Consider the following 27,560-nt stretch of genomic DNA (forward strand, 5'->3'; position numbering starts at 1 on the left):
TTCTATCAAATTCACCTTGTTGAAAAAGTTGTTTTTAGAGTCTTTCCTGATCTACTTCAATTTGAACTGATGGATTGCTCTCTGGGTCTGCCACAGATTAGTCATCATGTGACCTCCCAGGAATATTGTTTTCTTGGAATTCCTTTTGTGATAGAGCCCCCATTTTCTGGATTCCAGGTCTTCTTTTTCTTAATTTACTTCTTTATTTTGGTGGAGTACTTTCTCCAACAACTGAAAAATATTGCATGGAACATCAATTTGGGGGACCTTGCATATAAAAAATATTTTTAGTCTATCTGTGGTAATTTGTTTGCCAGATAGCTGCAATAATTCCCCACCCTGAATTTGTGCCATTGGGTAACATTTGACCATACTGAGTCTGGGCTTTGGTCAATGGGACAACATCAAACATGAAGTGAGCAGAAATGGGAATGCTTGTGCATTGGGTGTGTCTTCTCTTGCTTCCCTGAAACCACTATGGGAAGAAGATGGGCTAGTCTGCTGGAGGATGAGAGATTGTGTGGAACAGAGACAATCTCTTTCAGCTGAGGGCCCCTCTTCTTTCTGTTCTAGACCTACCAGCCTGCAACGTGTGTATGAGGCCATCCTAGATTATCTAGTCCCTGGTGAACTGACACCTGACTGCAAAGGTGCACCAAACCAGCAGAAGAACCACTCCGCTGACCCACAGAATTATGATAAATAATAAATGTTCTGTTTCATTTAAGCCAATAAATTTTGGGCTGATTTGTTTTATAGCAAAAGCTAACTGGTATTCCTATCATGACACTTCATTGATAGTTCATCTGGGTAGAGAATTCCGTGCTGAAAATTTTTTCCCTTTAGAAGTTTAAAGGCATCGCTCCATTATCTTCCAGTGTTGCTGTTGTGAAGTCTTAGCCATATAATTCCTGTTTTTCTGTGTGCATTTTTTGTTTCCTCTTTGAAAACCTTAAGGTTCCCTTTTTACCTCTAGTGTTTTGAAATTTTGCAGTGTGCTTGGTCTGGGTCTCTTTTCATCTACTGTGGTGGGCCTTTGATGAAAATGGGAACTTTTAAACTGAAATTTGGGTCTGCCAGGTCTGGGATTCTTTTATTTTTTTGGCTGAAATATTCAGTCGATGATTTCTACCCATGTATTCTCTGTGTTCTCTCTGAATTTTCCTCTGTTTAGATACTGAACTCCTTGGGTTGCATCTCAGGTTTTCTTATGTGTTCGTTTCACCTTTGCACTGCTTTGTCTTTTTGCTCTATTGGAAAATTTCCTCAAATTTCTTTTCTCACATTTTTTTTTGAGTTTATAATATCTGTTATCATATTTTTAACTTAGCGCTATTTCTTTTTTTTCCCTGATGGTTCTGTTTTTAAAGAACACTGTTTTTGTTAAATGGAGGAAATGTCTTTTATTTCGCCAAGAATATTAGTCATTGTGTTTAGAGTTTTTCCTTCCTTGCATAGTTTCTATCTCCTTGCAATTCTTCTGTGCTTGCTTGTCTTGGTTTTTAACTACAATGAAACTGTAGAATTTCTAGGTAATTTGAAACTAGGAGACACTTTGAATGCACTGGGTCACAGAAGAAGATTCCAAGTAATCTTGAGCAGTTGAAGCAGGATGTATCTGAGAATAAAATGTAACACTTGAATATAAGGTTGGGTTAGCCGTATCAAATGTAATATGGGAGAAGTGTAGTTTAGAAGAAGAATATATAAAAAATGATTTAGCGGTTTTACTTGATTGTTGATTTAATTGATAGGAAGTTCATAGTACTTCCTTTAATGTACCAGCGGACCCTAAAAAAGCTAATGAATCCTTAAGGTTTCATTAATAAAGGTATAATGTTTAGAATGAGGGAGGTGATTGACTTACTCTACTTGGTGAAGCCATATTTTGGTGATAATAATGATAGCTACAATTTGTTGGGCAATTTCATTGTGCTTCACACTATCTTAAGTGCTTCACACATACTAACTTATCTAATCCACATTTTATGATGAGAAAAGAAGACACAGAAAAGTATACGTTTCTGTCCAAGGTTACACAAATAATAACTTGTCCAGGGTCATGCAGATTCTAACTAGAAGAGTTAGATTTTGAACCCAAGGAGTATGGCTTCAGAACCTATGCTCTTGACCTCCATGCTGAATTGCCTCTCTAACTATTGTATTCAGACACTTGAAAGAGATCTGGACTGGAGAGAACACACATGATGGTAAAAGGACTTAAAACCAAGCTAGACAGGGATGAGCTGAAAAGACCATGGGTGCTAGAAGACAAGTCTCACAAGAAACAGATAAATACCTTTAAATATTTGAATAACTATTAAGAGGAAGAGGAATTAGATTCATTCTCTCTGACTCCAAAGATAAAACTAGGACCAGTGATTATTATTTCGAGGCAGATTTTAGCTAAGTATGCAGATGACCTCTCTAATGACCAGGTTTTAAGGGACTGCTCGAACTGCCTTGAAAATAACCAGTTCTGTGGCATTGGAAGTGTTTAAGAAGGAGCAGGGGGCTTCCCTGGTGGTGCAGTGGTTGAGAGTCCGCCTGCCGATGCAGGGGATGCGGGTTCGTGCCCCGGTGCGGGAAGATCCCACATGCCGCGGAGCAGCTGGGCCCGTGAGCCATGGCCGCTGAGCCTGCGCGTCCGGAGCCTGTGCTCCGCAACAGGAGAGGCCACAGCAGTGAGAGGCCCGCGTATAGCAAAAAAAAAAAAAAAAAGAAGGAGCAGGAATGCTAGTGGTAGGATTCAAGCATCAGTCAAGGGAGGGGGTTAGATGATCATTAAGGTTTAAAATCTTGAGATGCTAGGATTTTCTCCATTAGGCAGACAGGCTATTTTGAGAAGGATCCCTAAATTCCCCAGAATTTGGAAGAGAAGGTCATCTGGAAGGTCATTTTCATCATTCCCCTGGTTGCAAGTACATCTGTATCCAAACCAATGGAAACAGTTAAAAATATTCCTCTCCCACCATCCCCACCACTCCCTGCCTCTCTCTTTGACAGCCTGCAAAGGAAGCATCATAGAATCTTAGGTTTATAAATATTTAGGGTTGAATGGACAGTTATTGTTTAGTGTGACACTCTCTTTGCAGATGAGGGGACCAAGAACTGTGACACGACCCTCCCGAGGTCACACTGCTGGTTTGTGGCAGAGCAGGAACTAAAATCCAGCCCTCAAGACTTTAAGGTCAGTTTTCTTTTGCAACATACAACATTATCATTCACACTCCCTTTGGAAACTTCTTCCTTGCGTCTAATTTAAATTCTTCACTGTGTGCTTTAATCCCAGTTTCCTCCTGTCTCCAATAAGAGCGGTGAATGTTGGCCATTTTTCCTGGCAATAAAAAGTCTTTCCTCTTGAAAAATGAACTGCTCTGTTAGCTGTATGTTATAGTCTCCTCCCCTGGGATGGGGCGATGTCCATTTCACACTTGAACTCATCTGAAGTTAGCAAGGATTATGAAGAATAAAAGGCAAAACGAGTAGTTAACTGCTGTTTGCAGTCATTTCTCAAACACTTGTTTGAGACCAAGGATGAGGTCTCTTTCTCACATGCCTGTAGGGTTCATGCAGACATCCTCTCTCCAGGGACAGGCAGTTGTGTATTTCATAACTGACTGAAGGCATTGTTCCTACCCAGCAAAAGGAGCCAGGTGGATGAGCCAATGGGTCCAGAACTTAAAATAGCTTTGTCTAGGGGAATCCTTTTCCCACCACTCTGTCCCTTAATTTCCATGATCTATCAATACGTTGGCATTCAATTCCTCTTGAGCTGGGCTTTCTAAACATGCAGGCACTACCTCTTTGCATTTTAAAACAATTTGATAACACTTAGATCAGTGTTCTCTGCGCTGTAGGAAGAAAGCCCAGGTGGCTATAACCCTGTATAACCACAGGAGGGCAGGAGAGGCTAAAGAATGAAAAGAAGGCTGGCCCTGAAAACCAACTCTTTGTTCACACATAGAGGCCAAATTATCAAATGACCTGCAAAATCTGGCAACTTTAAAGAACAATAGCGAAGTGTTATGCATTTAGTGGCCAGCTTGCTAGCTTTACCGTCCATAGCAAAGCAGAGGACTTCTGGGCTCAAGATTTACAAGCTGTGATCTTTGGCAAGTCTGTTAACCCATCTTGAGTCTCCGTTTTCTTCTCTGTAAAAATGGAACTGGTATTGTGCATCATCCCGTCTTATGGTGGGACCTAAAGAGTATGGGGAAGCACCTGCCCCGGTTTCCTTGCAGCCCTTCTTAGTAGTTGATTCTTTACGCTCAATGCCACTCTTTCTTCAATGTCAAATATCACTCCTCTGAGAAGCCCTACAGCACCCCTGATCCAACTAAGCCTGGATGGGATGGTGTCCCCAGGCAGAAAGAGGGGGAAGAGGGAGAGATTGAGGAGGGAGACCCCAACACTGGCAAAGTTAACTTCTTCATATTTACTTGGGAGTCTTAGGTTTAAATTTAACTGAGTGATAATGATATGTTTGCACCAAGTGAAGGCTAAATAACATCCCAGAAATTTGTATAAAAGAAGGCTTTGTAATTATTTGAAAATAGAAAAGGGCCAGAAGTATTGAATCATCGTGTGGTACCCAGTGGTACTGTCTCGGGATCTCGAAGGAACCTGTCCTGAACGTTCATTCATGATTTCATTTCCGCCAAATGACATTGTCAGGCATGTTAAATTCATGTAACTGACTTGATTGTCAGTGTTTTTTCAGTTTTCTTCATATTTAAAATTTAAACTTATTTTATAGTTATATATCAATAGTTGTACATATTTGATCAACATTTGTACATATTTAGGTCACAGTTAAAATAATTTTTGTCCACACTAGGAAATTGCAAAATTTTTTTGAGTTCAAACATTATTCGTGTTTCAGAAGTCCTGGATTAAAGGAAATTTAAGGGAGTTTTTACCACACCAGGATTCAGTCAGGGAAGGAGAACCATTATGAGAGATACAGAATAAGGGGTTTTTTGGAGGGATTTGACCTCACAGAACTGTGGGAGTCGGTGGAGATGTCTGTGGAAGGCTGTTCCCTAACCTGCACCATACAGAGGATGGAATTCTGGGAAACTTACTTTTGGACTAGCTAAGTTGGCAGAGTACAAAGCCCTCAGAATGATTCATTTTCACATATTCCTGAGACGAACATTTAAGCAGACACTACCCCATGGTGTGTCTTCAATGAATTATTATTGAATGAATAAATGATTTAAAGAGGAATATTGAACTTTAGTCTCTAGTATCTTGTTGATCCCAGTTTGGCAGTTTAGTACAGGGTTTGGAATGTAGCTGGTGCTCAGTGAATATCTGTTGAATAAATAACTGAATGATGTGGCAGTAAAAGCAAAGGACTGCCAGTCAGGTGGCTTGGAGTGGTTGCAGTTCTGCTACCGCTTAGCTGTGGGACTTAGGGCAAAGCACGCAGCTCTGTGGCCTCCGTTTGGTGGAAGGGGTCAGATGAAATCATCTCTAGGTAACTTTTTTGCTTAGAAATTCTGTAGTCCTATGAGTTTGTCAGATGGCTTTCCAAACTGGGTGCTTCATATGTGGAATACATTAGAGAATGTGAGTGATGGTTGAGAAAAGCCGTCGTGGGTGGGACTCCAGAGCTGAGTCCTGGAATCTAGCAGTTTGCACAGGGGCCTACCTAGAGGATGCTAAATAGGAAGAAGAAAGACAGGTGCAGAAAAGGGAGCTGTGAGGGAGCTCAGAGCCAGCATGGTCTGCTTGAAAATGATGCCTCAGGCTGGCTCTAACTCAATCAGAATCTGGCTTCTCATCCACGTCGGTTTTTGTGCAGAGCTCATTTTTCTCTGCAGCAAAGTTCTCTGTCCCAGAGCAAGAGGCAGTGTCATCTTAGATTCCCAGGCTCTCTGGGACACAGACCCTTGCCTTTAAAAGCCTTCTCTCTCTGCTTGGGCACCGATTTCTGAAAACCACCCCAAGTTGGCCAGACCTTCTCAGGCATATGCTGTTTGTACTGAACTTGGCTGAAGGCTCACAATCTTTTAGGACTTGATGAATATGGGATGGGAAGTCTTTTATTGCAATTTCTTGTGTCCTTTCTTAAAGCAGCCGTTGTTTGCTTTCTTAGTATGTAAGATGTCATTTGTAGTCTTGGAGCATGAGATAAGAAAAATCTCTAGCTTAGACCACGGGAAATGATAAAAAAACCATGGTAAACTCACTCCTTCTTTAGATGGGACAACCATTTTCCTGTGCATACTATCCTGCCTCCCTGGCCACATCCCATCCCAGGACCTTAGAGGTATGAGACCCAACTCAGGTTAAATTCTACAGTTAATCTAGAATTTAGAGTCAGTCATCAACTGTTTACTGATTATCTACTATGTTGTTTGGCTAAGTAGATGCTGGGGGAATCCTGAAGTATAATTAAGCATAGTGCTTTTGAAGAATGAATCGTCTTCTTGGAAATAGAACAAACAAATATATGAACAGTTAGGAAATTAAGGTACACTACAGTTGGGTTATAGTCATGGTGGGGCTCTAGGAAAGAGCTTTACAAAACGATGTGATTTTCAGAAAAGTCTTCTTGTAGGTGTTGGGTATGAAATTTTAACAGTTGTAAGAAAAGAAGAAAAACATTCTAAGTTGGAGATGGGAGTGACCAGGAGGTGATAAAAAGCATGAAGGGAAAGTGAACAAAAAGTAGAAGGAATGTTTGGTGGAGATGTAGTAGGACTTCTGTATGTTTTTAAACTCATCTTTCCTTGATATTTCTAGACCCTTCTAAGGCAAGATGCCATTCTGGGGGTTTGGGAGCTCCTTGGCATCATCTAAATCTAGGGATGGGAGCCTCTGTTCTTGGAGAATATTTTTAAAGAATTATTATTCAAGATATCCAGTTTAGAATCCTGGGCTTACAGCCACATTCCTGGACCCTTTCTTATTTTTATAGTGTGACTCTCACTTTTTGCCTCTTTCCCTTCTTGCATTTCAGCTTCTATCAGTTGTGGCTCTCGAAGAACTTTACAGGTGGCAAGGCTAAAAAAAAAATTATGCCTCCCCCCCTCCAAATACCTCTTTAATTTATGCCTTTCCAGCATCTTGTATAGCTTTCCAAAAAATGAAACACGTACATAAAGACAAACTGTACTCAGTATGATGAGTGGGTCAGGAAGATACGGGCATCTTGGTCATTACCCAAGGCTCCGTGGAGGAATTTAAGTTGTTTGATTTGTAGCTCCAGACCTGGTGAAATAAGTAGTATTTCAATTGAATCCTTAGTGGGATTAAGGCTGCCAATATCTAGGCTTTGAAGTGGTTTCACCTCCTATGATGTAACTGGACTCCCTGTGTTGGGCTTGAAGAGGCTGTTTCTCAGACTCACTCCTGTTCTCCCACACGAGTCAGTGGTGTTTTGCCAGCCTGTGAACCCGATCAGACTGGCACTCTGGTTTCTAGCATTTCTCCCCAAAGGTCCGTATTTCCTAGATAATTTGAGAGCTGAAGATTACTGCACATTCTGCTTGTAAGTGTGCTCATTGGAGGGAGCAGGTGCTGGGTGGGTGCAAGTGCTGTGAATTTCAACTCTCTGAATTTGATTCTGATTAAGAGTGACTCTACTTACCCCAATTTTTTTTTGGTCCATCCACACTGAAACGGGGCTTGTTTGACTCTTTCGTTCCCATTAGAGGACATTAGTTTTACCCTTTATCTGGTTGACTGGTGAACAAAATGAATATTTTGATAACTCAGAATCATAGAATATCTGCATTCCAAGGTTTCCCAGAAGTTACGAACCTGACCTCTCTTCCTTCCAAACTTTTTCCACGGCCCGACGTGAGATATAGTTTTGAGGATTTTCTGAAAGGTAGAAGCAGGCTTTCCACACCTCGCTTTACCTTTGAATAAAATCACTCTGCCGGGGGGCTTCCCTGATGGTGCAGTGGTTGAGAGTCCGCCTGCCGATGCAGGGGACACGAATTCGTGCCCCGGTCTGGGAAGATCCCACATGCTGCGGAGCAGCTGGGCCCGTGAGCCATGGCCGCTGAGCCTGCGCGTCCGGAGCCTGTGCTCCGCAACGGGAGAGGCAACAATAGTGAGAGGCCCGCGTACCGCAAAAAAAAAAAAAATCACTCGGCCAGAAAGCTGTGTGCTTGGGATGTGTTTTGGCTTCTTGAATAAATGGTTTCACTGAATTTCACCATGATGCTATGTATTTCGCCTACCCTGAGAAATGAGATAGAGATGACTGTGTGAAACATACTATATTTATTGTCAGGAAGTTTTGGAAAACATTATTCTATGTGTCTTCCGACCAGGAGAACAACAACAACAAAATAAGTCAATAGAGTCTCCCATGTTTCAATATCAGGAAAAATGTGTTTCTTCCAAACTGTGGTTTCTTAGGAAAAACAATTTCATAGTGGATATAAATAAAATCTCATTGGATCGGTCCCTGCTGATTTGAAATTTCTTGTAGTTTGTACACATGATTTTGGTCTTAAAGTAAGTGTGGCCGACCTTGGAATTTGTGCCCACGGTACCTTCTTTGCAATCCAGCGTCATAAAGTCTTCACCTGGTTTGTAATCATGGCCTCAGGTTACCGCATTTGACCTATGAATGCTCATTTGATTTGTAGCTGATAAAATAGTCTGGGGAGAGTAAATGATATTTATTCGAACATGTTTTGCAGTTCGGAGGTGGTATTGTGTTTCTTCTTCTATCGACCCAAATCTTTTCATCTAGATCTCTTCACACTAGGTGGCAGGAGTGCCTCAAAGAGGAGTTTACTTCCCTAACCCAGGACTTTAATAGCTTCTGGGGGACAGGGCATCAGGGGCGGTAAGACAGATATTTATGATGGACCCTGGGATGTCCTGCTCTGCTGAAGTGAGTGAATGTGTGGCTTGGGTCTATGATTCTGGGCCTGTGGTCCCACACATGTTCTTTTTGCCTCTATCCTTGTGCCTAAGAGACAGAGAGAGGGAGGGAGACAGAGAGATAGACGGGGCTGGGACAGGTAGGGGAACGAGTAAGATTACCTCCTTTTTTCCTTTTATTAAAGTGACCACAATTGAATTTAATAAACAAGAGAGATGAGAAGTGTCGAGCTGTTGTGCACCCTCATCGTGGGCCCCTGGTGAGCTGCAGAAGCCGGGGGTCCGTCATTGCCTGTGTAGTTCTGCTGTGTTGATACGTACTGGTTTAGCAGAGTTCCTGCTTGGAATTCTGCTCATGTATTGTTTTCAGATCTTTCAGCTGTTTAGTTGGTGTCGTGAGGAGTGCAAGAATTGGACTGTGTGTGTGTGTGTGAAACATGGCCTCCTTCTTAGATCTGGCTTTGTCTTGGGCAAATCACTATCTCCCTAATACGAAGTATGCTCATTTGTGAAATGGGAGTAATAATAGCCCTTATTTCAGAGTGTGGTTTTGAGCATTAAAGGAGATAATACACATAAAGTATTTGGCACACGGTATGTATAAAGTATATGTTACCTGCCATTTTTCGATCTTGGACAAATCAAACTCTGTGAACTTCAGTTTCATAACTGATAAAATGATAGGTTTGAATAATATGATGTCCACAGTTTTCTGTAGCCTCCAGAGCTTGAAAATGTGTGCGCTGTGTGTAGTGTTGTTTTGTATCACTCATAGGGCCTCGTACATGGCTGGGCACACCGTAGTTACTCTTGTGTTTATTAGATGCATGTTGAATTCCAGATGAATAGAAAACATAAGGACCTATGCTTCTAGCTTGATTTATTTTACATATAAGAAGATGGTTAGGGCATAAGTAATATATTCCATTCTTTCTCCTCTTGTTCATTCATTACTTCTTTTTTTTTTAATCAAAAAAGTTTTTGTTTATTTATTTATTTATGGCTGCGTTGCGTCTTCGTTGCTGCGCACGGGCTTTCTCTAGTTGCGGCGAGGGGGGGCTATTCTTGGTTGCGGTGCTTGGGCTTCTCGTTGGGGTGGCTTCTCTTGTTGTGGAGCACTGGCTCTAGGTGTGTGGGCTTCAGTAGTGTGGCACGTGGGCTTCAGTAGTTGTGGCACGTGGGCTTCAGTAGTTGTGGCACGCAGGCTCAGTAGTTGTGGCGCACGGGCTTCGTTGCTCCGTGGCATGTGGGATCTTCCCGAACCAGGGCTCGAACCCATGTCCCCTGCATTGGCAGGTGGATTCTTAACCACTGCCTCACCAGGGAAGCCCCATTCATTACTTTTAAATTAGGGAACATTTATGGACCAACTCCTTCCTACCTCCCAGGAACCGAGCTAGCAGCCATTAGGGTTAGAAAGCTAAGGTAAATGTGACTCCTGTCCTCAAAGCCCTGACTTCCAGACTGTCCAGAAGACACACTGTTAGGTGGTGCCACAGAATCTAAGTCTGCACGGGATCTCATTGGGACACAGGGTGAATGAACTTATTATATCAGGGAATTGCAAGCTATTTGGTATAGCTGGTGCGTACACTACTTATGGTGCATAGCGCTGGCAGGTGACGTTACTTAAAAACATTTTCTAGCATCTGCAGTGGGCATAGGCTGTCAGAGTGTCACACTTTAAGTTTAGATGTGCATAAAATTCTGCATTTTTAATAGATGGAAACCTATGCTGCTTTATTTTAACAATTTGTTCTAAAAAATTCTATAATAGAAATGGTAACAGGAACAATTGTATTTACTCTGCAGTTTATAAAAGGTTGACACTATCTCATTTGGTTAATCATAATAATAGTCTCTTCCATTTAATGAGCCCCTATTATTGACCATGTTCTGTGTTTGACATCTGACATATGTCATCTCATTTATTCCTAATTAGAACCTTTGTGTCAAGAGCCCAAGTTTACCAGTAAGGGGTGCTGAGGTGAGGAGGGCCAGATTAAGCTCTATGAGAGCAGAGACCACGTTTATCCATCCATCTTCTATTATGTCTCCACCATCTGGTATGGCCTGGCACATAGTAGGCATTTTGCTGATATTTGCTGACTGACAAAATGAAATGACTTGTCCAGGGTGGCATAACTAGGAAGGAGTAGGGTCAAACTGAAAGGTAGCTGACTTTGACAATTTAGATTTGACGTCATCATGGCTAGAGAAAGTCTGTTTTCTGTGATGCAGAAGAGAATCAAGCTCAGAATATGTCCTTTTGGCTACAGAGCCTTGCTAGAAAGGAACACAATCTTGGTAGTCAATTGATTTCATTTATCAAGGATATTGCCTCTTTGGTGAGCCAATCTTTAGCTGTATGTGGGATGGCAGAGTAGGGACTCTTTACCCCTTTCCCAATTAGGTGGATGTGATGAGAAAAGCAAATAGAATCAATGGAACACTTCATTCCTGCTTGCCTTTTCTTCTCTTATAGCCAAGTATAGACGGGCTTTCACCTTTTGTTAGTTTTGAATAAGGCTCAAAGGCATTTGGGAAGATTCTTTCATTTCTCCTATATCATTGAGACAAGAGCGGGCTCCAAAGGTAGAAATAAATGTATTCTATTTCTGAGAAATCTTTCTTCTCACTCTTAGTATGATCAAATAACATCTAGTCAAAGGCATTCTATTATTGTTTCAGCTTCTGGTCTTGAAGGTCATTTTGACTGAGGAAAGGTCATCAAAATTTTTGGAAAAAGTTTATCTCTAAAGAAAATTTTTTTTGAGATTTTTGAGTGTAGCCTCTTTAAAAAGAATAATTTTCTCTTTAATGAACTTCTTGAATAATTCAGCAAATTACTGATTGCATGTCCTATGATGGGTGCTGGGGATACAAAGATGACAAGACACAACCCTGTTTTCAAGGATGAGAGGTGCAGATGGACTCGTAGGCAGATCATTGTTGTACTTGCTGTGTGTGAGACCCTCAGTGAGGGAACATGCGAAGGCATGTGGATGCCCCAAAGAGGCAGACACAGAAGCCACAGGCAGCTTCCCAGCACTGGCAACTTGAGGCTAGGAGAGCGCTATAGACTGAATGTTTGTGTCCCCCAAATTCATATATTAAAATCCTCACTCCCAGTGTAATGGTATTAGGAGGTAGAGACTTTCTTAGGTGATGCCTTATGGGATGAGTGCCTTATAAAAGAGACCCCGGAGAGCAACCTCACCCCTTCCATCGTGTGAGAATACAATGGGAAGTCAGCAGTCTACAACCTGGAAGAGGGATCTCACCAGAACCCGACCCATGGCATCCTGATCTTGGACTTCCCAGCCTCCAGAACTATGAGAAATAAATTTCTGTTGATTGTAAGCCACCTAGTCTGCGGTACTTTGTTATAGCCAGTCTGAACTAAGACAGGGAAAGTGAAGAGGAAGCGATGGACTTCTAGGAGGGACAAAATCACCTACTGGATAGGAATGGGTGAAAATTCCACTGGCCGCAATCTGATACCTCTACTGCATCACTTTGATGTCCAACAGCCCCCCAGATTTTAGAACCAGATTTAGCACTGCATGTATTATTATGGTCTGTTTCATATTCCCCAGCTGAAAGAAGCTGAGCTGTAAATGACCTAAATGGTTCTCAGGTGGAGAAGCTGGAGGGCTCTTCCTCCACTGATGGCCACTGATGCATGTACTTCTCATGGTCATCCTTGGGTGGGTGATGAGTTGCTGACTTGTCCTTGGCCATTTATCTTGAGTCTTGTGCTATTATTTATTCTTTCTGCAGTCTCTTCTTCCCCCTTTTCCTCACCTTGTTTCTATTCTGTTGTTCAACCCATAACAGGGATTATCTGTACTTATTCTAAGAAATGTGGTAAAACAGTTCATGCAGACCTGAGTGCAAAGACTGTTGGGCAGAACTGATTAACTCCATCTACTATTAGAGACTGAGGGATCCCTGGAGGACCAGGGGCTCCATAACACATTCAGTAATCTGACCAACTCTCTGCTCTTGACTCCCAGCTGACCAGACGGAATCCATGATGTTCGTCAACACGAGAGGCCAATGTTAAGTCTGAAAATGCCAGCATTAACAGTTTGTCTCCTGTTTAGAAGCTAAGGGCAGGTAGCAGCCATTCAGAAACTCTGAAATGGCAAAGTTAGGGAATTGGGTTTTGAAAATGAGTCACCCAAACATTTTCTTTCCAAACATCTGCAGGTTGTTAGCCTGATTTATTTTGAATTAAAAAAATCTTTTTGAGCTGGCTGACAGCTTATTTTAATTCCCAGCTGTTAAAATGTTTCAGCAATTGGAATTAGGGGCTGTACCATTGCTTTTGATGTGGTGGGAACCAGTTCAGCACTCAGGTACACCTGGGGAAACCGCCCCTTCTCATCGTGGCCCTTCCTAGTTTTATTTCCTTCTGTTTAAAAGCGTGGTGCTTGGAGCTCTTTGTTTATGATCTATTTGCTTGGGTCTTATAGGACTGGTGGCCAAAGGAGTTTAGCTCATATCCAGGATGTGGTGGCTTTTATCCAGCACATAGCGCTTTGTGGCTGCCTTAGATTCTTTCTGAAACAAGTTGGGGGAATAAACAAATACACAAATAAGTTTATATTTAATTAATATTGCCTCCTCCTTTCCAAAAATATGCTGAAATGAATTTTCTACTCAAAGCTGTGGTTCTTATAAATGTTTTCAAGATTTCTGTGCAGATGCTTGGCTTAGTGAAGGCCTTTGACTTGTTCCTCATATTTCCCTGGTTGTGGGTGAGCACCTCTCTTTGTTTGCTGTGATTTTGGCTAAGGGACTCGGAGGCTCCATCTCTCCTCTCTCCCGATCCAGCCCACCACAAACAGTAACGCAACCACCACCATCTTCTACTACCAACACCAGCAAGAGGCTGTTTCTTCTTACTTCTAACTCCCCTACCATACCATCCTATCACCTTTGGGGCTAATTTGCCCCCCAAATTATGTACACTGGCTACTTTCAGCTCTTTAGCTCCCCTTTAGGACTCAGTTTTTTCATACCCATTGTGGTTCACTCCCACCACTCTGTTGAGACCGGGCTCTCCAAGGTCATGCATGGCTTTTCAGTTGGTCCTCTTGTGACTTGACTTCTTTACTTGTTCCTTGACCTCTGTGTATCTGCATTAAGGGACATTTTGAAGCCAAAAACTAGGATGATGGATTGGGACATTAAATATTAGAGTAGGGATTTAGGACTTCATTCAGTAGGCACTGGGGACTCAATCATGTTTGTAATTTACGTTTAACCAAGCAGTACGTGGATTCATCCAAAGAGGAAAAATGAGTGGAAGACTGTCACTATAGTCTAGGTGGAGGAAAGCACTGAAGGTATAAATGAGAAAAATGATAAAGAGAATTTAATATAAAGCAAAGATGGAAGCTATATTGAAGGAGTCTAATAGGCAAGACATGGGGACTGATAATATACGTGGAGAAAAAGTAGCAAGAGAGCCATGCCCTTCTTTAATTTTAACCTTTTTTTAAAAATTTATTTTATTTTATCTATTTATTTAATTTTGGGCTGCATTGGGTCTTTGCTGCTGCACGCAGGTTTTCCTCTAGTTGCTAAGAGTGGGGGCTACTCTTTGTTGTGGTGCACAGGCTTCTCATTGCGGTGGCTTCTCTTGTTGTGGAGCACGGGCTTCGTTGCTCCGCGACATGTGAGATCTTCCCGGACCAGGGCTCGAACCCATGTCTCCTGCATTGGAAGGCGGATTCTTAACCACTGCACCACCAGGGAAGCCCTAACCTCCATTTTTGACCTTCATGTTTTTGCTCATATTCTTGCTTTTTATAATGTCGTTTCTGGGTCATCCCTGTTTGTTGAACTCCACACTTCTTATCAGGACAGTTTAAAATTTTCATGAAATATTCCTTGATCACCCCAGGTAGATGTTGTCTTTAATTTCTAAGAATTCTGTAATACTTAGTATATCTTAACTTTTATCTCATTATTTTACACAATCTCCTCAGTATGGTGTTAGGTGAATGGCATGTGATTATCTATCTATCTATCTATCTAGATATAAATAGAGGAATAAAAAGATACAGGAATCAGGAAAGTGAGAGGAGAATGCTGGTAAGTATAAGGTTACAGGGTCTCATGACCAAGGTGAAATTATAAACTCTATCTCATGGGTGGTATGAGTTTGAATTTTTCTTTATCACGTTTTTACTCCTTTTATTTCAAAATATTTTAATGTGTGATAAAGTTTTAAAGTTAGATTCTCAGGACCTTTAGTTAGAATAGAATGAATAGGAGGAATTCAGCCTTTGGTAAATATTAGTCACATTTTCCATGTCTCTCAATGAACTGGAAGAGGGTTCAGGTTCTTATCCTTGGAAATTTAAGAAATTTTTCTGTTTATGATTTTAAGTTAAACAGTTCTCCACTATTATCTCCTGAGAATCTTTCTGAAGAGTTTATCCTCATGTGGCTGAATGCAAATTAACCTGTTTTCTAGAGTTGTGTTGGTCATACCCAACAAAACAGTGTTTTTTTTCCCCCACTGGGTTTTCTTTCTCTAAAGAACTTATGTTTCAAGTCTTAAGAAAAATGTAGTATTGAGTGTTTGAGTAATACATTAAGGCAAATGAAGGTTCTCTGCTTCTATCCTTCTATTTTAAATGTGAGTAAACTTTGAGAATCATTTTAGAAGCCTTGGGTAATATTTCTAGTGAGATAATCCCAGATGCAGTTGAGTTGAGAACGAGTTTCATGGATGCTTTCTAAATGATACATTCTTACACATTAGCACATTAAGAAGATGCCTGGCTTTCTGTTTTCCTCTTTCTCTGTGTTAATATATAATCTACTTTGCCTCATTTCAATGATGACTTAACTGATTTGCCTTTTCACTTTCTTTCACATATTACAAATATGGTTTCACACCCAGAATTTATGAGAAATGCAAATTTTTGTGAAAAATGCTAATTTCAGAACCATCTTCAAAGATTCTCTTCAGGAGTTCTGGGATGGAGCCCCATTTTCATCACCCCACCTTTCCCTGAGGATTTAGATATCCTTGGGATGTGCACCAGACTTTGAGAAATACTGGTCTAGAGAAACTAGCAAGTGAACTTCGCCTGTCATTACATCATCTGTTCCCAATTGCCTTGGCCTCCTAGGGAGTGACCAGTAGATTTAGATTTGTACGTTTCTTCTAACCCATCTCTTTGGAAGAGTTATACAGGGCATAGACCCTGTTACAGCTCAGTACATATGAACTGAGAGGATTCTCTTAAGATAACCTCCCTTTATCATTTCTAACCTCTTAATCTTGGGTTATGACAATTTTGCATATCTCAGGGAATCCTCAAATAACCTTTCCAAAAAAGTGCACTGAAAAGTAAATTAAAAGGAAAAGACATTGTAAATGGTATTCAGGTAACAGATAAGGATTTGGACTTAATGACCCTGAAGTTCTCTAATTCAATAAAATGTGCTTCTGTAATGTTATACTGGATGTTAAAATGACATATTGAGATACAGTAAAACTCCTTTCTCTGCGAGAATGTGCAGCTGAAGTTGTGAATTTACGTCTCATCTGTTTTCAGCCTTTTCTTTTCCCCTTTTGTGCAAAATACTTGCTTTTATCATTTGATGTATTATTGTTTTGGTGTTTGGTGCATAAATATTACAACTTACAATATTACTATGAGTAACTAGACCGGCTATTGACACTGTTTGCCAATTGCTATAAATAAGGAAACCAAGACCTGTCAAAATGTCAGAACCAGGGCTTCCCTGGTGGCTCAGTGGTTGAGAGTCCGCCTGCCGATGCAGGGGACACGGGTTCGTGACCCGGTCCGGGAAGATCCCACATGCAGCGGAGCGGCTGGGCCCGTGAGCCATGGCCGCTGAGCCTGCGCGTCCGGAGCCTGTGCTCCGCAACGGGAGAGGCCACAACAGTGACAGGCCCGCGTACCGCAAAAAAAAAAAAAAAAAGTCAGAACCAGTTAATGATAGGGTCTCAATAGCTGTAGTTACCACAAGAATGGAGAGAGGTAGATGCCATTTTTTGTGATACTGTCCCAACTGTGTTAAACACCTGTCATCATTTCATTCTTCTTAAAAAATTTTATTCTTACTTGAGTCATATGAGATAACTATAATCATTTCAGTTTTACAGAGGAGAAAACAGAGGCTCAGAGAGGAACGCACCTTGATCACACTGACCTAAGTGGTAGAGGCAAAATATGGACTGTGCCTTGCCTGCCTCTGAAGTCTGTGCTTTTTCCACTATACTGTGCTGTTATGATTCCTAATTCAGTTTAGCAGATGCCAACTGAATAAAGTAGGTTTTATTCTGATTCTGATGGGGAACTGACCCTTTTCTAAAGTCCGCAGCTGTTGATTGGTGAGTGGCTGGGCATTGCTTCTAGGTTACATGTATGTAAAACTGGAGAGGTGGGCGATATCAAGACAGAGCAGAAATAGCTACTTGAAGGGTTTCAAACCCTTGACCAACATTTGCTTCCTGGGATGGTTCTGATTTTGCTGCTCTTCCCTCAACTCTCTCTTTTCAAGACTTAGCTTACCTTAACCTGAACCCTTCCTAGTGGTGGGCACCCCATTCACAAGGGGGAAGATACCAGATGGGAGAAACTGAAAAAGCAGTTGTTCGGTGATTGTTCTTATGAGTTATATACTCATGGTTGGACGGTTCTGATCTGAAAGCTTGGCTTCAGATCCACTGAGAAAATTGCATGATTTAAGCGGTGAATTGGAGATGGGAGTGGGAGTGGCCAACAGTGAGGACTAATTTGTTCTTTAAATTTACCTAATGGGTTGCAAGGGTGGAAATATCTGCTGAGGAAATGTGATGGATTCTCCTAGGAAACTGACTTCACCAGATAATTCTTTAGAAACTGTTTTCAGAAAGGAGACAAGTGGCATGAATCTATTGACAAAGAGAATCAGCTCTGTGTCTGGGACTGGGTCAACGACCTGAGAGGCATTCCAGTCGCGACACAGCTTAGACATTTGTTCAGGGGGCGAGTGCTCACGCTGAGTGATTCTCAAAACTGTTCCAGGGCATTTATCAGGCTTTTAAACTCTGGGTCATCTTTCCCACGGTGTGAAGGCCAAGAGAAGGGATCCTGGTCCCTAGGATGGGAATTCATGGGGAGAAGTCACCTATTCTTGTCCCACAAAAGAAAACGTATTCATCAGTTGTCAAGCAGAGGAGCTCCAGATCCTGCAAACAGGGGAATTACTGAGACCTTATCAGCAGTACCCACACCCAGCCCAAGCTGGGGCTGCAGGGAGAATGATGCTGCGGCCATGGGTCTTGTCCTACTTCAGGTGAAAAGGGGGGTTCGTTCTGGACTTCTTTTGACATCTTTCCTTTCAAGTCCAGTAAAAACACGCACTCCAAAACCATCACCTCTCTTACTTTGTACTGGGGGGATTCCAGGAGAGAGTGTGAGAGAGAGGAAGAAGAGGGGGAAACAGCCTTTTCTCACTCAAGAATATTTCACATCACAGGATTTTCCTTCTTCTCTTCTGTACTGTTAATACACCCAAGATCATCATATCCTTTCAATCACAGATTAAAGACGCAGGGTGGGGGGAAAAGAGGAAGAAACTGTATTTAACAATTTTGTTCCATTTATATTACTAGCAATTAAAACTCTTTGTGGTCCCCGCCCTGATTATAACAGCAGGGGCCAGGAGGCCACCACCCTGCCGTGAATTCATTTCCAGTCCAGCCAGCTACGACAATGCTCATATGAATTAATGGGTCCTGCTAGACCTCAGCTTCCCCATCTTCACCTTACTGAGCACAGCCCCGGGCTTCAGCGGCTGCAGGTGTGAGCACACCCACTCCCGTCCTTGACCCAAAACACATAATGAAATTGGTGCATGTGTGAAACATGCCATACCTCCAGCCTGGGGTGTCAGAACAAATCTAGCCGTGTGGCAGGGGACCTGGGTTGCTCCTCTGCCCCAGTGAAGGGGTCTTCCTTCCCTCCCCACATCTGCCCACCCTTCTCAATTTTGCAGTATGCTTGGATACAGCCTCTCGGGGAAGTGAAATACAGTGTCGCTTTGGGACAGCTGTGGTTTGCTCATGAAAGCAGAGGTGCTAGAGTCACAAGTCGATGGTGTGGATGTTGCCAGCATTTCTTAGGAGTGAGCCTTGCAGACACATCCAAGGAGAGGAAGTTAGGTTAGGGCAAGACAAGTGAGTGAAATTGTTTAAAGCCTGCAAAAAGATTAAAAAAAATAATTGCTCTTCGTTTGGGGTTATGATGTCCCTTTTCCTGGGTAAATCCACAGGCAATGTGGAGTTAGAGCGCTCCAGCCTAGACCTGGTAGATTCATGTCAGAGGAAATTAGAATTGGGGGAATTTGTGTAGGAGCTGAACTGTGAGCCAGCGTTGCCACTTTAAATTGAGTTTCCCAAGGAAGGCCTTCCTCACCTCCCATAATTGTGAATTATTCTGCCGTCTGAGAAGAGGCTGCCTCGATTCAGGGTCTCCTGTACAACAGAGGGACAGCGGGCTGGGGTTCACATCTGGGGGTGGAGCAGAGACAGAAAAGCGCCTTGTACCTGGCAGTCACTCAATAATTAATCGAGTAAATATATAATAAATAAATACATTAATTAATTATTGAGTGACTGAATGAAGGATTTTTTAAATAGATCTTTATTGGAGTATAACTGTTTCACAATACTGTGTTAGTTTCTGTTGTACACCAAAGTGAATCAGCCATATGCATACATATGTCCCCATATCCCCTACCTCTTGAGCCTTCCTCCCAGACTCCCTATCCCACCCCTCTAGGTAATTGCAAAGCACTGAGCTGATCTCCCTGTGCTATGCTACTGCTTCCCATTAGCTATTTTACATTCGGTAGTGTATATATGTTGATGCTACTCTTGCTTCGCCACAGCTTCCCCCTCCCACCCCATGTCCTCAAGTCCATTCTCTATGTCTGCATCTTTATTCCTGCCTTGCAACTAGGTTCATCAGTACCATTTTTTTTTTTTTAGATTCCATATATATGTGTTAGCATACTGTATTCGTTTTTCTCTTTCTGACTTACTTCACTTTGTATGACAGACTCTAGGTCTATCCACCTTACTACAAATATCTCAATTTCGTTTCTTTTTATGGCTGAGTAATATTCCATTGTATATATGTGCCACATCTTCTTTATCCATTCATCTGTTGATGGACACTTAGGTTGCTTCCTTGTCCTGGCTATTGTAAATAGTGCTGCAATGAACATTGTGGTACATGTTTCTTTTTGAATTATGGTTTTCTCAGGGTATATGCCCAGTAGTGGGATTGCTGGGTCATATGGTAGTTCTATTTTTCATTTTTTAAGGAATCTCCATACTGTTTTCCATAGTGGTTGTATGAATTTACATTCCCACCAACAGTGCAGGAGGGTTCCCTTTTCACCACACCCTTTCCAGCATTTATTGTTTCTAGATTTTTTGATAATGGCCATTCTGACCAGTGTGAGGTGATACCTCATTGCAGTTTTGACTTGCATTTCTCTACCTAAGACCATGCACAAAAATGAACTCCAAATGGCTTAAAGACCTAAGTAAGACCAGACACTATAAAACTCTTAGAGGAAAACATAGGAAAAACACTCTTTGACATAAACCACAGCAAGATCTTTTTTGACCCACCTCCTAGAGTAACAGAAATAAAAACAAAAATAAACAAATGGGACTTCATTAAACTTAAAATCTTTTGCACAGCAAAGGAAACTATAAACAAGATGAAAAGACAACCTTCAGAATGAGAGAAAATATTTGCAAATGAAACTACGGACAAAGGATTAATCTCCAAAATATACACACAGCTCATGGAGCTCAATATCAAAAAAACAAACAATCCAATTAAACAATGGGTGGAAGACCTAAATAAACATTTCACCAAGCAAGACATACAGATGGCCAAGAAGCACATGAAAAGATGCTCAACATCACCATTTATTAGAGGATATTTTTCAATAAATTTTGTTTGACAGGTTATTGCCCCAGAACCGTGGAAGATGTGCTCAGTTTTGAGGTTTGCAGCTGTTCCCTCCTTCCCGAGGTTCTCCTCAGGCATCATATACCTACCATTGGTAGGTGTGAGATGTAGCAATCCCTGTGGACAACTTGGAAGGAAGGATTGATGAGTAGTGTTTTGGTTCCTACCTGTTACTTCAATGTAAGCCAAATTCCTCTAATATTTTTATTTTTAAAAGATAGGAGATTTCATGTGTGACTTGATTTTTCCAAATAAAGATATTAACTTTTTACTGAACATAAAAAATGATAGGAGATTTCTTATGTCCTGTGCTGCTGGAGTAACCCAAACTAATGGTACCCCTTGAGGGAAACAAAGCAACCAGAACTCAAGAGAATCCACTTGCATGAGAGGCTTCAGATGGTGGTTTAGATCTAAAAGTGGTGGCATCTTTAAGACAACATATTGCTTGGGAAGGGCATCTGGTTTGGTCAGCCTGATGTAGGGTGAGATTCATCGTTAGTTCTTGAATGAGGTCCGTGACCCATGTCAACATTAGCGACGAAATCCCAGGTTGGTGGTGCAACTTTTGAGACCTCCTATGTTATAGTAATTTCCAAATGGTTTAGTAAAGTTGAAAAAAAAAGAGAGAGATGAGAGAGAAACAAAAGATTCTTTTTCTGTCTGAGTAATGAGACTCTTGGATGAAAGGCTTGGTTTCTCTCCTCATCTTCCACTTCCTGCAGGGGAAGGGAACTCTGTAATCTGGGTAGCAGGTTGGTATTTCTAATTTGACCCCAGTCTCCTCCTGTGTGTATGAGATGTTGAACAAACTACCGAAGAGTCTTGCTTGAATGATGAGCTGCAGATATCAGCTTGAGTTGAATACTAACAAGAACTGGCATATGACTCCCACTTCATTGAATTCCCTTTTTTCTCTTGCCAGTAAACATGACAGCCCAGGATAAGGTGACTAGGAGATCACGAGGGAAAATGTGACACAGAGCAGAAGGCTATCTTAAGCCTGCCAGCTGGGACAGGAGCCTTCCTTTGCAGGGTAGAAAGGAAATGGGACCACCACACAATTTTATGGATCAGTTTTCACTTCTCCAGATGCAAAGAGAGGAGTCATAGTTACCTTGCATACATTTTGATAACATCCCTTGGGCTAGAGGTAAGGGTAACTCACAACAGATAAACTCTGCTTTTGCTCTGGCGTTGTCTCCTTTATCGGCAACACGGGGGTGTTGAGTGATGCCACAGGCAGCTGGAAGGGCTCATTTATTTGACCTAATTATTCCCACTGTAGACCTGACTCATCATAACGGGCTCTTCTTCAAAGGAAATGAGAGCCATATTGTCTCCTTGGCAGCAATGGAAAACAAATGCTATCCACAGAATGGCTGTTAGATTGAAAAAAGGTGCAACTCACTTTTGGGGCCAGCCGATATTTAATGATGTTACCAAGAATAGAGGACTGGAAAGAGAGTAGTGTCAACTTCTGACATTCTAGCTTTCTAAAAATGTTCTTAATAAAATTAACTTGCCCTTGGATGCCATGGACAAAAGTAACCACATACTCAGAACCAAGGGAAAGATGGAAACCTTGGTTGGGGCATTTTTATTAATAATTGGTTAACTCCTTATGGGTACACTGGGGGACTTTCCACATGGCTACCTTATTATTTCTTTGTCCTCTTAGATGCTCTATTGAAGAATTGAAATTGTTTCTTCTTTAAGGGATAGGGAAATGGAGAAAGAGAGTTGAAATGACTCTCCTATTACCCTTAGGCAAATCAAACACAGAATGGGAACAGCCTGCCACATTCCCTCTGTGAAGCCTTGGAATGGACCACATTAGCTCAGTGATGCATTTCTGAATGTTGAAACTTCATCTTAGAGAATCACAAATTGTCCGTATTGAAACGCAGGTGCACTGAAAATAATCATTTCAATGTTCTCTGGTTCCACCTTCCTGTTTCATAATTCTGGTTGAGAATGTCACAACCCTAAGAATTTGGGAAAGATACAAGCTTGGCTGATCCCCGAGGCATAGTCTGGCCCTCTGCCTTTTGTTCAGCAATTCCTGAAGCACTGGACTGCAAAGATGCCCTGTTGACAGCATCGTTCAAAAGTCAGCCCGTTGTTGATGGAGTGGAACCTCCCAGAACACGGTGTTTGATCTCAGCCTGGATCCTCCCTGGGAGAAGGAGAGGGAATCCCACAAGCTATTTGTAAAGAAGATCCTGTTGTTCCCATCAAGTCCTCTGACACCGTAGCAATCTGTGCATACAGTTGCAGTTGGCATTCTGACACGTGCACGATGTTTTCATCTCTTTCCTGGAGTTGAGGCCAAAGCCCGAGGTTCCTTTTGACACAACTCTGAAAAAACTCTGGCTTTGTGCTCTCCAGCGCTCTGCAATAACATACCAGCTCTGCGGTGCAGCCAATGTTTACTTAATTGGTGGGAGGACTTTTTAATGTCAAAAGGAAAACATTTCTTCTGCATTCCACACAGGTAAGATGTGGTTTGCTGTTCTACAGGGCTGAGATTTGGGGTGAGGAGGGGAGGAGAAAAGAAAAACAATCCCATTTTTTTTTCTTTAGGGCTAAAGTGGTGGGTGAGGGTAGATGGACAAGAAAGCGAATCAAGTGATGGGGGAAGATGAAAGATCAACAGAGGTTGTTTGAAAGTCAGAGCTATGACTGAGCATATGCTGGCTTTGCAGTTAGTTCCCAAAATAGATGATCAGTAGTGAGAAGCAACTGGTTTCTGATGCTTATCAGAGGGTCAGTTAATATCATTTCCAACTGTTTGGATAAGATACAGGGTAGGCTATATATCTAAAAGAAAGTGATGACTAACTTCATGGTGCATTGGATTCGATTTCACGGAACTCTTTACTGGCCAGACAAAGTTGTGAGCTAAGTAAGAGGAATTTACCACAGGATAAAAGGGGCTGGTACCTTGTACTGGTCCTTTAAGAAATTCTGTATTTTAATTAGTGCTAATCTACCAGCAATGGAAGAGTCATCAAGAAATCAGGGCCAGTGAGTGCAAGGATGGGCAAAGGGGACACACTGCAGACCAACTAGGCAAAGGGACAGGCTCCCATTGGGGGAGTTAGTGCTCTGCCTTCTCCAAAGACCCCTGGGTGGGTGACTCCCAGACCAGAGATTTCTTGAACCTCTAATATTACCTGGAAAAGTGAAGAGGCTGAGGGTGTCCTGTTTTCAGGGGAAGAACAACCTTGCTCTATGTTGTGTTGCTAAATGTTTATACATTTTTACAGCTTGGATTTATTTTGACCGTGGTCATTCATGAAGGATGTCTTAGTTTGTCCATGTCTAACAAGAGACCCCAAGGTGTAACAAATGTACCAGTTTGACTTCTTTTCTGGATGCACATAGTGCCTTCACTTCCCTTTAAAAGGAGGGTAATGCTAGAGTTTCTTGAAATGCTCACAAGCCCTTGAAATAGACCGCAGGGATTTGCAGTGATCTATGTAGGCTGGACATGCTTCAAATGGAAGGTTGATGACTGAATTTTTGTCCCTAGGGCTAACATTCCATTTTAAAGATTATGGTATCCAGCTTTCAAGTTCAAGCTGAGCTCTGAATAGTTGTTAGGTCTTTGATGCTCATATACCCAGAGCCTGATCTTTCAGCTGACTGCCGATTGCAGAGCCCTGTACCATACACTCCGGGGGTGATATAGGATGTCGTAGCCCTGGTCTCCTCCTTCAGCACAAATATGCAAAAGCCCAGTTGGTGAAGGTGAGCATGTGTAGGGGGACAGGTTGATTTGTTGCTTTTTAATGTAGTTTTCTTTTTATTTTTCAGATGGAGTGAAACAATTACATGCAATTATTAGTACATTCTATAAACATTTATGGTCATCTGTGTCGGGCTGAGATTCAGAGCTAGATAAGACACAGACCAGCCATGAAGGAATTTATATTTGGTTTACATTTCTCTCCCCTCAGTAGGCTCAGCCTGGGAAGCACAGCAGAATTCTCCTTTACCTTCTGATCTCTGCCATCTAGTGTAGAGCCTGGTCCAAAATGGGTGTTCAACGCATGTTGAAATGATGTGTCAAGAGAAGGTTGCCTTGATATTTTCCTTTCCTTTTCTCTCACCTCACATATACCAACTGACTGACTTCTTCCCCTCCAAATACCAGAATGCCTATTTCCCACTGGCTTCTTACAACTCCTGTGAAGAGAAACAGTCTTTCCCCCTTCACGGCAATAGCGACTTCCCCAAAGTATGTATTATGACCCACAAAGGCAGGCATTTTGTTTGTCCTTTTGTTCACTGCTGTATCCCTAGTACCAAAAATATTGTCTGGGATGTAGTAATTATATGTTGAATTATTTGTTGAATGAATGCATCAAATTGAAATCAGAGTCCAAAATCCTAACCTATTAGACAGGTTAAGCTACGCTGCAGTAACAGACAAATCTGCAGATCTCAGTGGCTGAACACATATAGGTTTATTTCTTTTTTTCACAAAGTTGGCTGTGGGTATTGAAGCTTTCCAGATCAGCTCCTTTCCCAGTGGCAACACAAGGATCCCGTCTGGCTGCATCCCGTAGCTATCTGGTGTGGAACATGTTGCTCTTAGGTTGCAGTTGTAGGGGAGGGGAGGGTGGAAGGGTTGCACATTGACTTGATATTGCCTGGAAATGGTGCATGTCACCTCTGTTCACAGTCTTTTGGTTCCATGGCTGAGCCCATGAGTATCTGGTGAGCGTGCCACACTAGAGATGGCATGTCAGTGCTTGCTAAATGATGCCGTAATACCCAGGGAAAGCGACTGTTGGCATCCCACCCTCACTCTTACCACTTCAGTGCCTGCCGGCCAACTTCCCAATGCCAACATCTGCATTTCTCGGTCTGAAGTCTATCTTGGGACCCCAGAGCTTTGTGTTAGCATCCTGCTTTGCCTCCAGCATAGAAGGTTCTCAGTGCCAGGAAACTATGTTATGTCAGGCTGAGCTTCAAAGTTGAATAAGACATGTAGCAGCCATCAGGGAGTTTATACTGTTTAAATTTCTGTCTCCTCTACTACACTAAGCTTGTCCAAGGCAGTATCCGCTCAACCAATGGGAGTTGGTGTATAAATACTTCGGATCCCTCACTACTCAGGTGACATAACTCTGAGATGCATTTTCTATGCTGGCTCCCAGAGACCCCAGCAGAATTAAGCTCCATTTGTCCTCAGTGGTGACTTGCTTGATAACAAACCTATTAATGGCTGTCTTCTCTTCCTTTCCCCATTTTATTTCCCTACACTGTTGGCAGTGTTTCTTGGGATTCCCTTTCCAAGAAACTGTTTGCACTTGAAGTCACGTCTTAGGATTTTCAAAAGGGGGAACTCCAAACTAAAATAGAAAGTTATCTAAACAGTTCTCATTCTATGTGTGTGTGGGAGAGGGGAGAACATCATACAGATTTGGGAGGGGCCGTAAGAGAGACCTCTTCTGCTGTCTCCATTTGTAGAACTGTTTCGTTAGTGGGAATGAAGGGAGAAAAAAGAACACAAGTGAGCCAAGAGGAGACTCCTTGAGGTGCCAGAAAGCCCTTCTTCTATGCCACGTTGTTACAGACATAAAGCCTGGACCTTGTTATGAAAGTACTGGCTCCCCGAAGTCCCAAAGGCTTTCTAAGGTGGGTCAACTACTGCGTAGTCAACATAAAACTTGGGGTGACACATTTCTGAGCACCTTGGTGGGATTCCAGAAGTGTATTTGGACAGGTTGACAAGCAGTCATGGCCACTCATTGCTGTAACACAGGTCGCGGAGTCCAGGCTGGACAAAGTCCTGAAGTGGTAACACTGGGCTTTGATGGTTCTTCACCTCTCCTTTTAGTGTCTTCTGCTCCTTTTTGGTGATCTTCTATGCACCAGGGTCAAATAATGCTAAAATGATCTTATAACTTATCATCCCAATCAGGGCATTTCTTTTATTACCTCCCCTGTATACCAATGAGAAAAATAAGAATTCACGTAAGCACGTCAAAGTCACTCAGCTGGTGGTGTTGCCAGGATTTAAAGTGACGCTTTCTTACTGTACCACTCCTGCCTCTTATTGACTCTGTAAGAAGCTTCGTGGCAGAGGGGAAGGGGCTGGGGCTCTGGCGTGAGAGTCAGGGCATCCAGGAACGCTCTCAGGTTTGGTGCTTATGCATCAAGGAATGTTGGCAAGTCCTTTGGCTTCTGTGGTGCCAGTATCAGTACCTATAAAGGAGAAGCTTAGGACTAGATAAAAATAACAATAATAACAGTAGCAGCCACACTTTCCTGTATACTTAGTGGCTCTGCTAAGTGGCTTAAGACTGTTAAGAACATGGATTCTGGAGCCAGAAGCCTCAGTTCAAATCCCAACTCCATCACTTACTAGCATGAGATGCAGGATAAGTCACTCATAAATTTCCTTAACAGCCTGATGACAGTACAATTGTCATATAGTAAAATGTACATACAGTACAACTGTCATACAATAAACTGTGCATATTTAATGTGTATAATTTTTAAGGTTTAATAATTAATTTTTAAAGTTTAATAGTTTCATCTTTAAAATGTATTATATATATTCTTTTTCAGGTTCTTTTCCATTATAGGTTATTACAAGATACTGAATATATTTCCCTGCACTATACAGTAGGTCCTTGTTGTTTATCTATT

The 27,560-nt window shown here is 42.0% G+C and overlaps 1 protein-coding gene across 2 annotated transcripts in view; it reads left to right on the forward strand.

The window, feature by feature from the left end:
- SLC30A10 (solute carrier family 30 member 10) overlaps positions 1-27,560 on the forward strand; it is a 374,273-nt gene that overhangs the window by 125,241 nt on the left and 221,472 nt on the right. The window contains exon 4 of one of the 2 annotated variants that reach the window (XM_059998238.1): positions 3,096-3,190. The exons of the other annotated variant lie outside the window; for it this stretch is intronic. Within the exon in view, the coding sequence (XP_059854221.1) occupies positions 3,096-3,190 (95 nt within the window). The remainder of the gene's footprint in view (positions 1-3,095; positions 3,191-27,560) is intronic. 2 annotated transcript variants of the gene reach the window in all.

The sequence above is a fragment of the Delphinus delphis genome, chromosome 1 (assembly GCF_949987515.2).
Source record: "Delphinus delphis chromosome 1, mDelDel1.2, whole genome shotgun sequence".
NCBI lineage: Eukaryota > Metazoa > Chordata > Mammalia > Artiodactyla > Delphinidae > Delphinus > Delphinus delphis.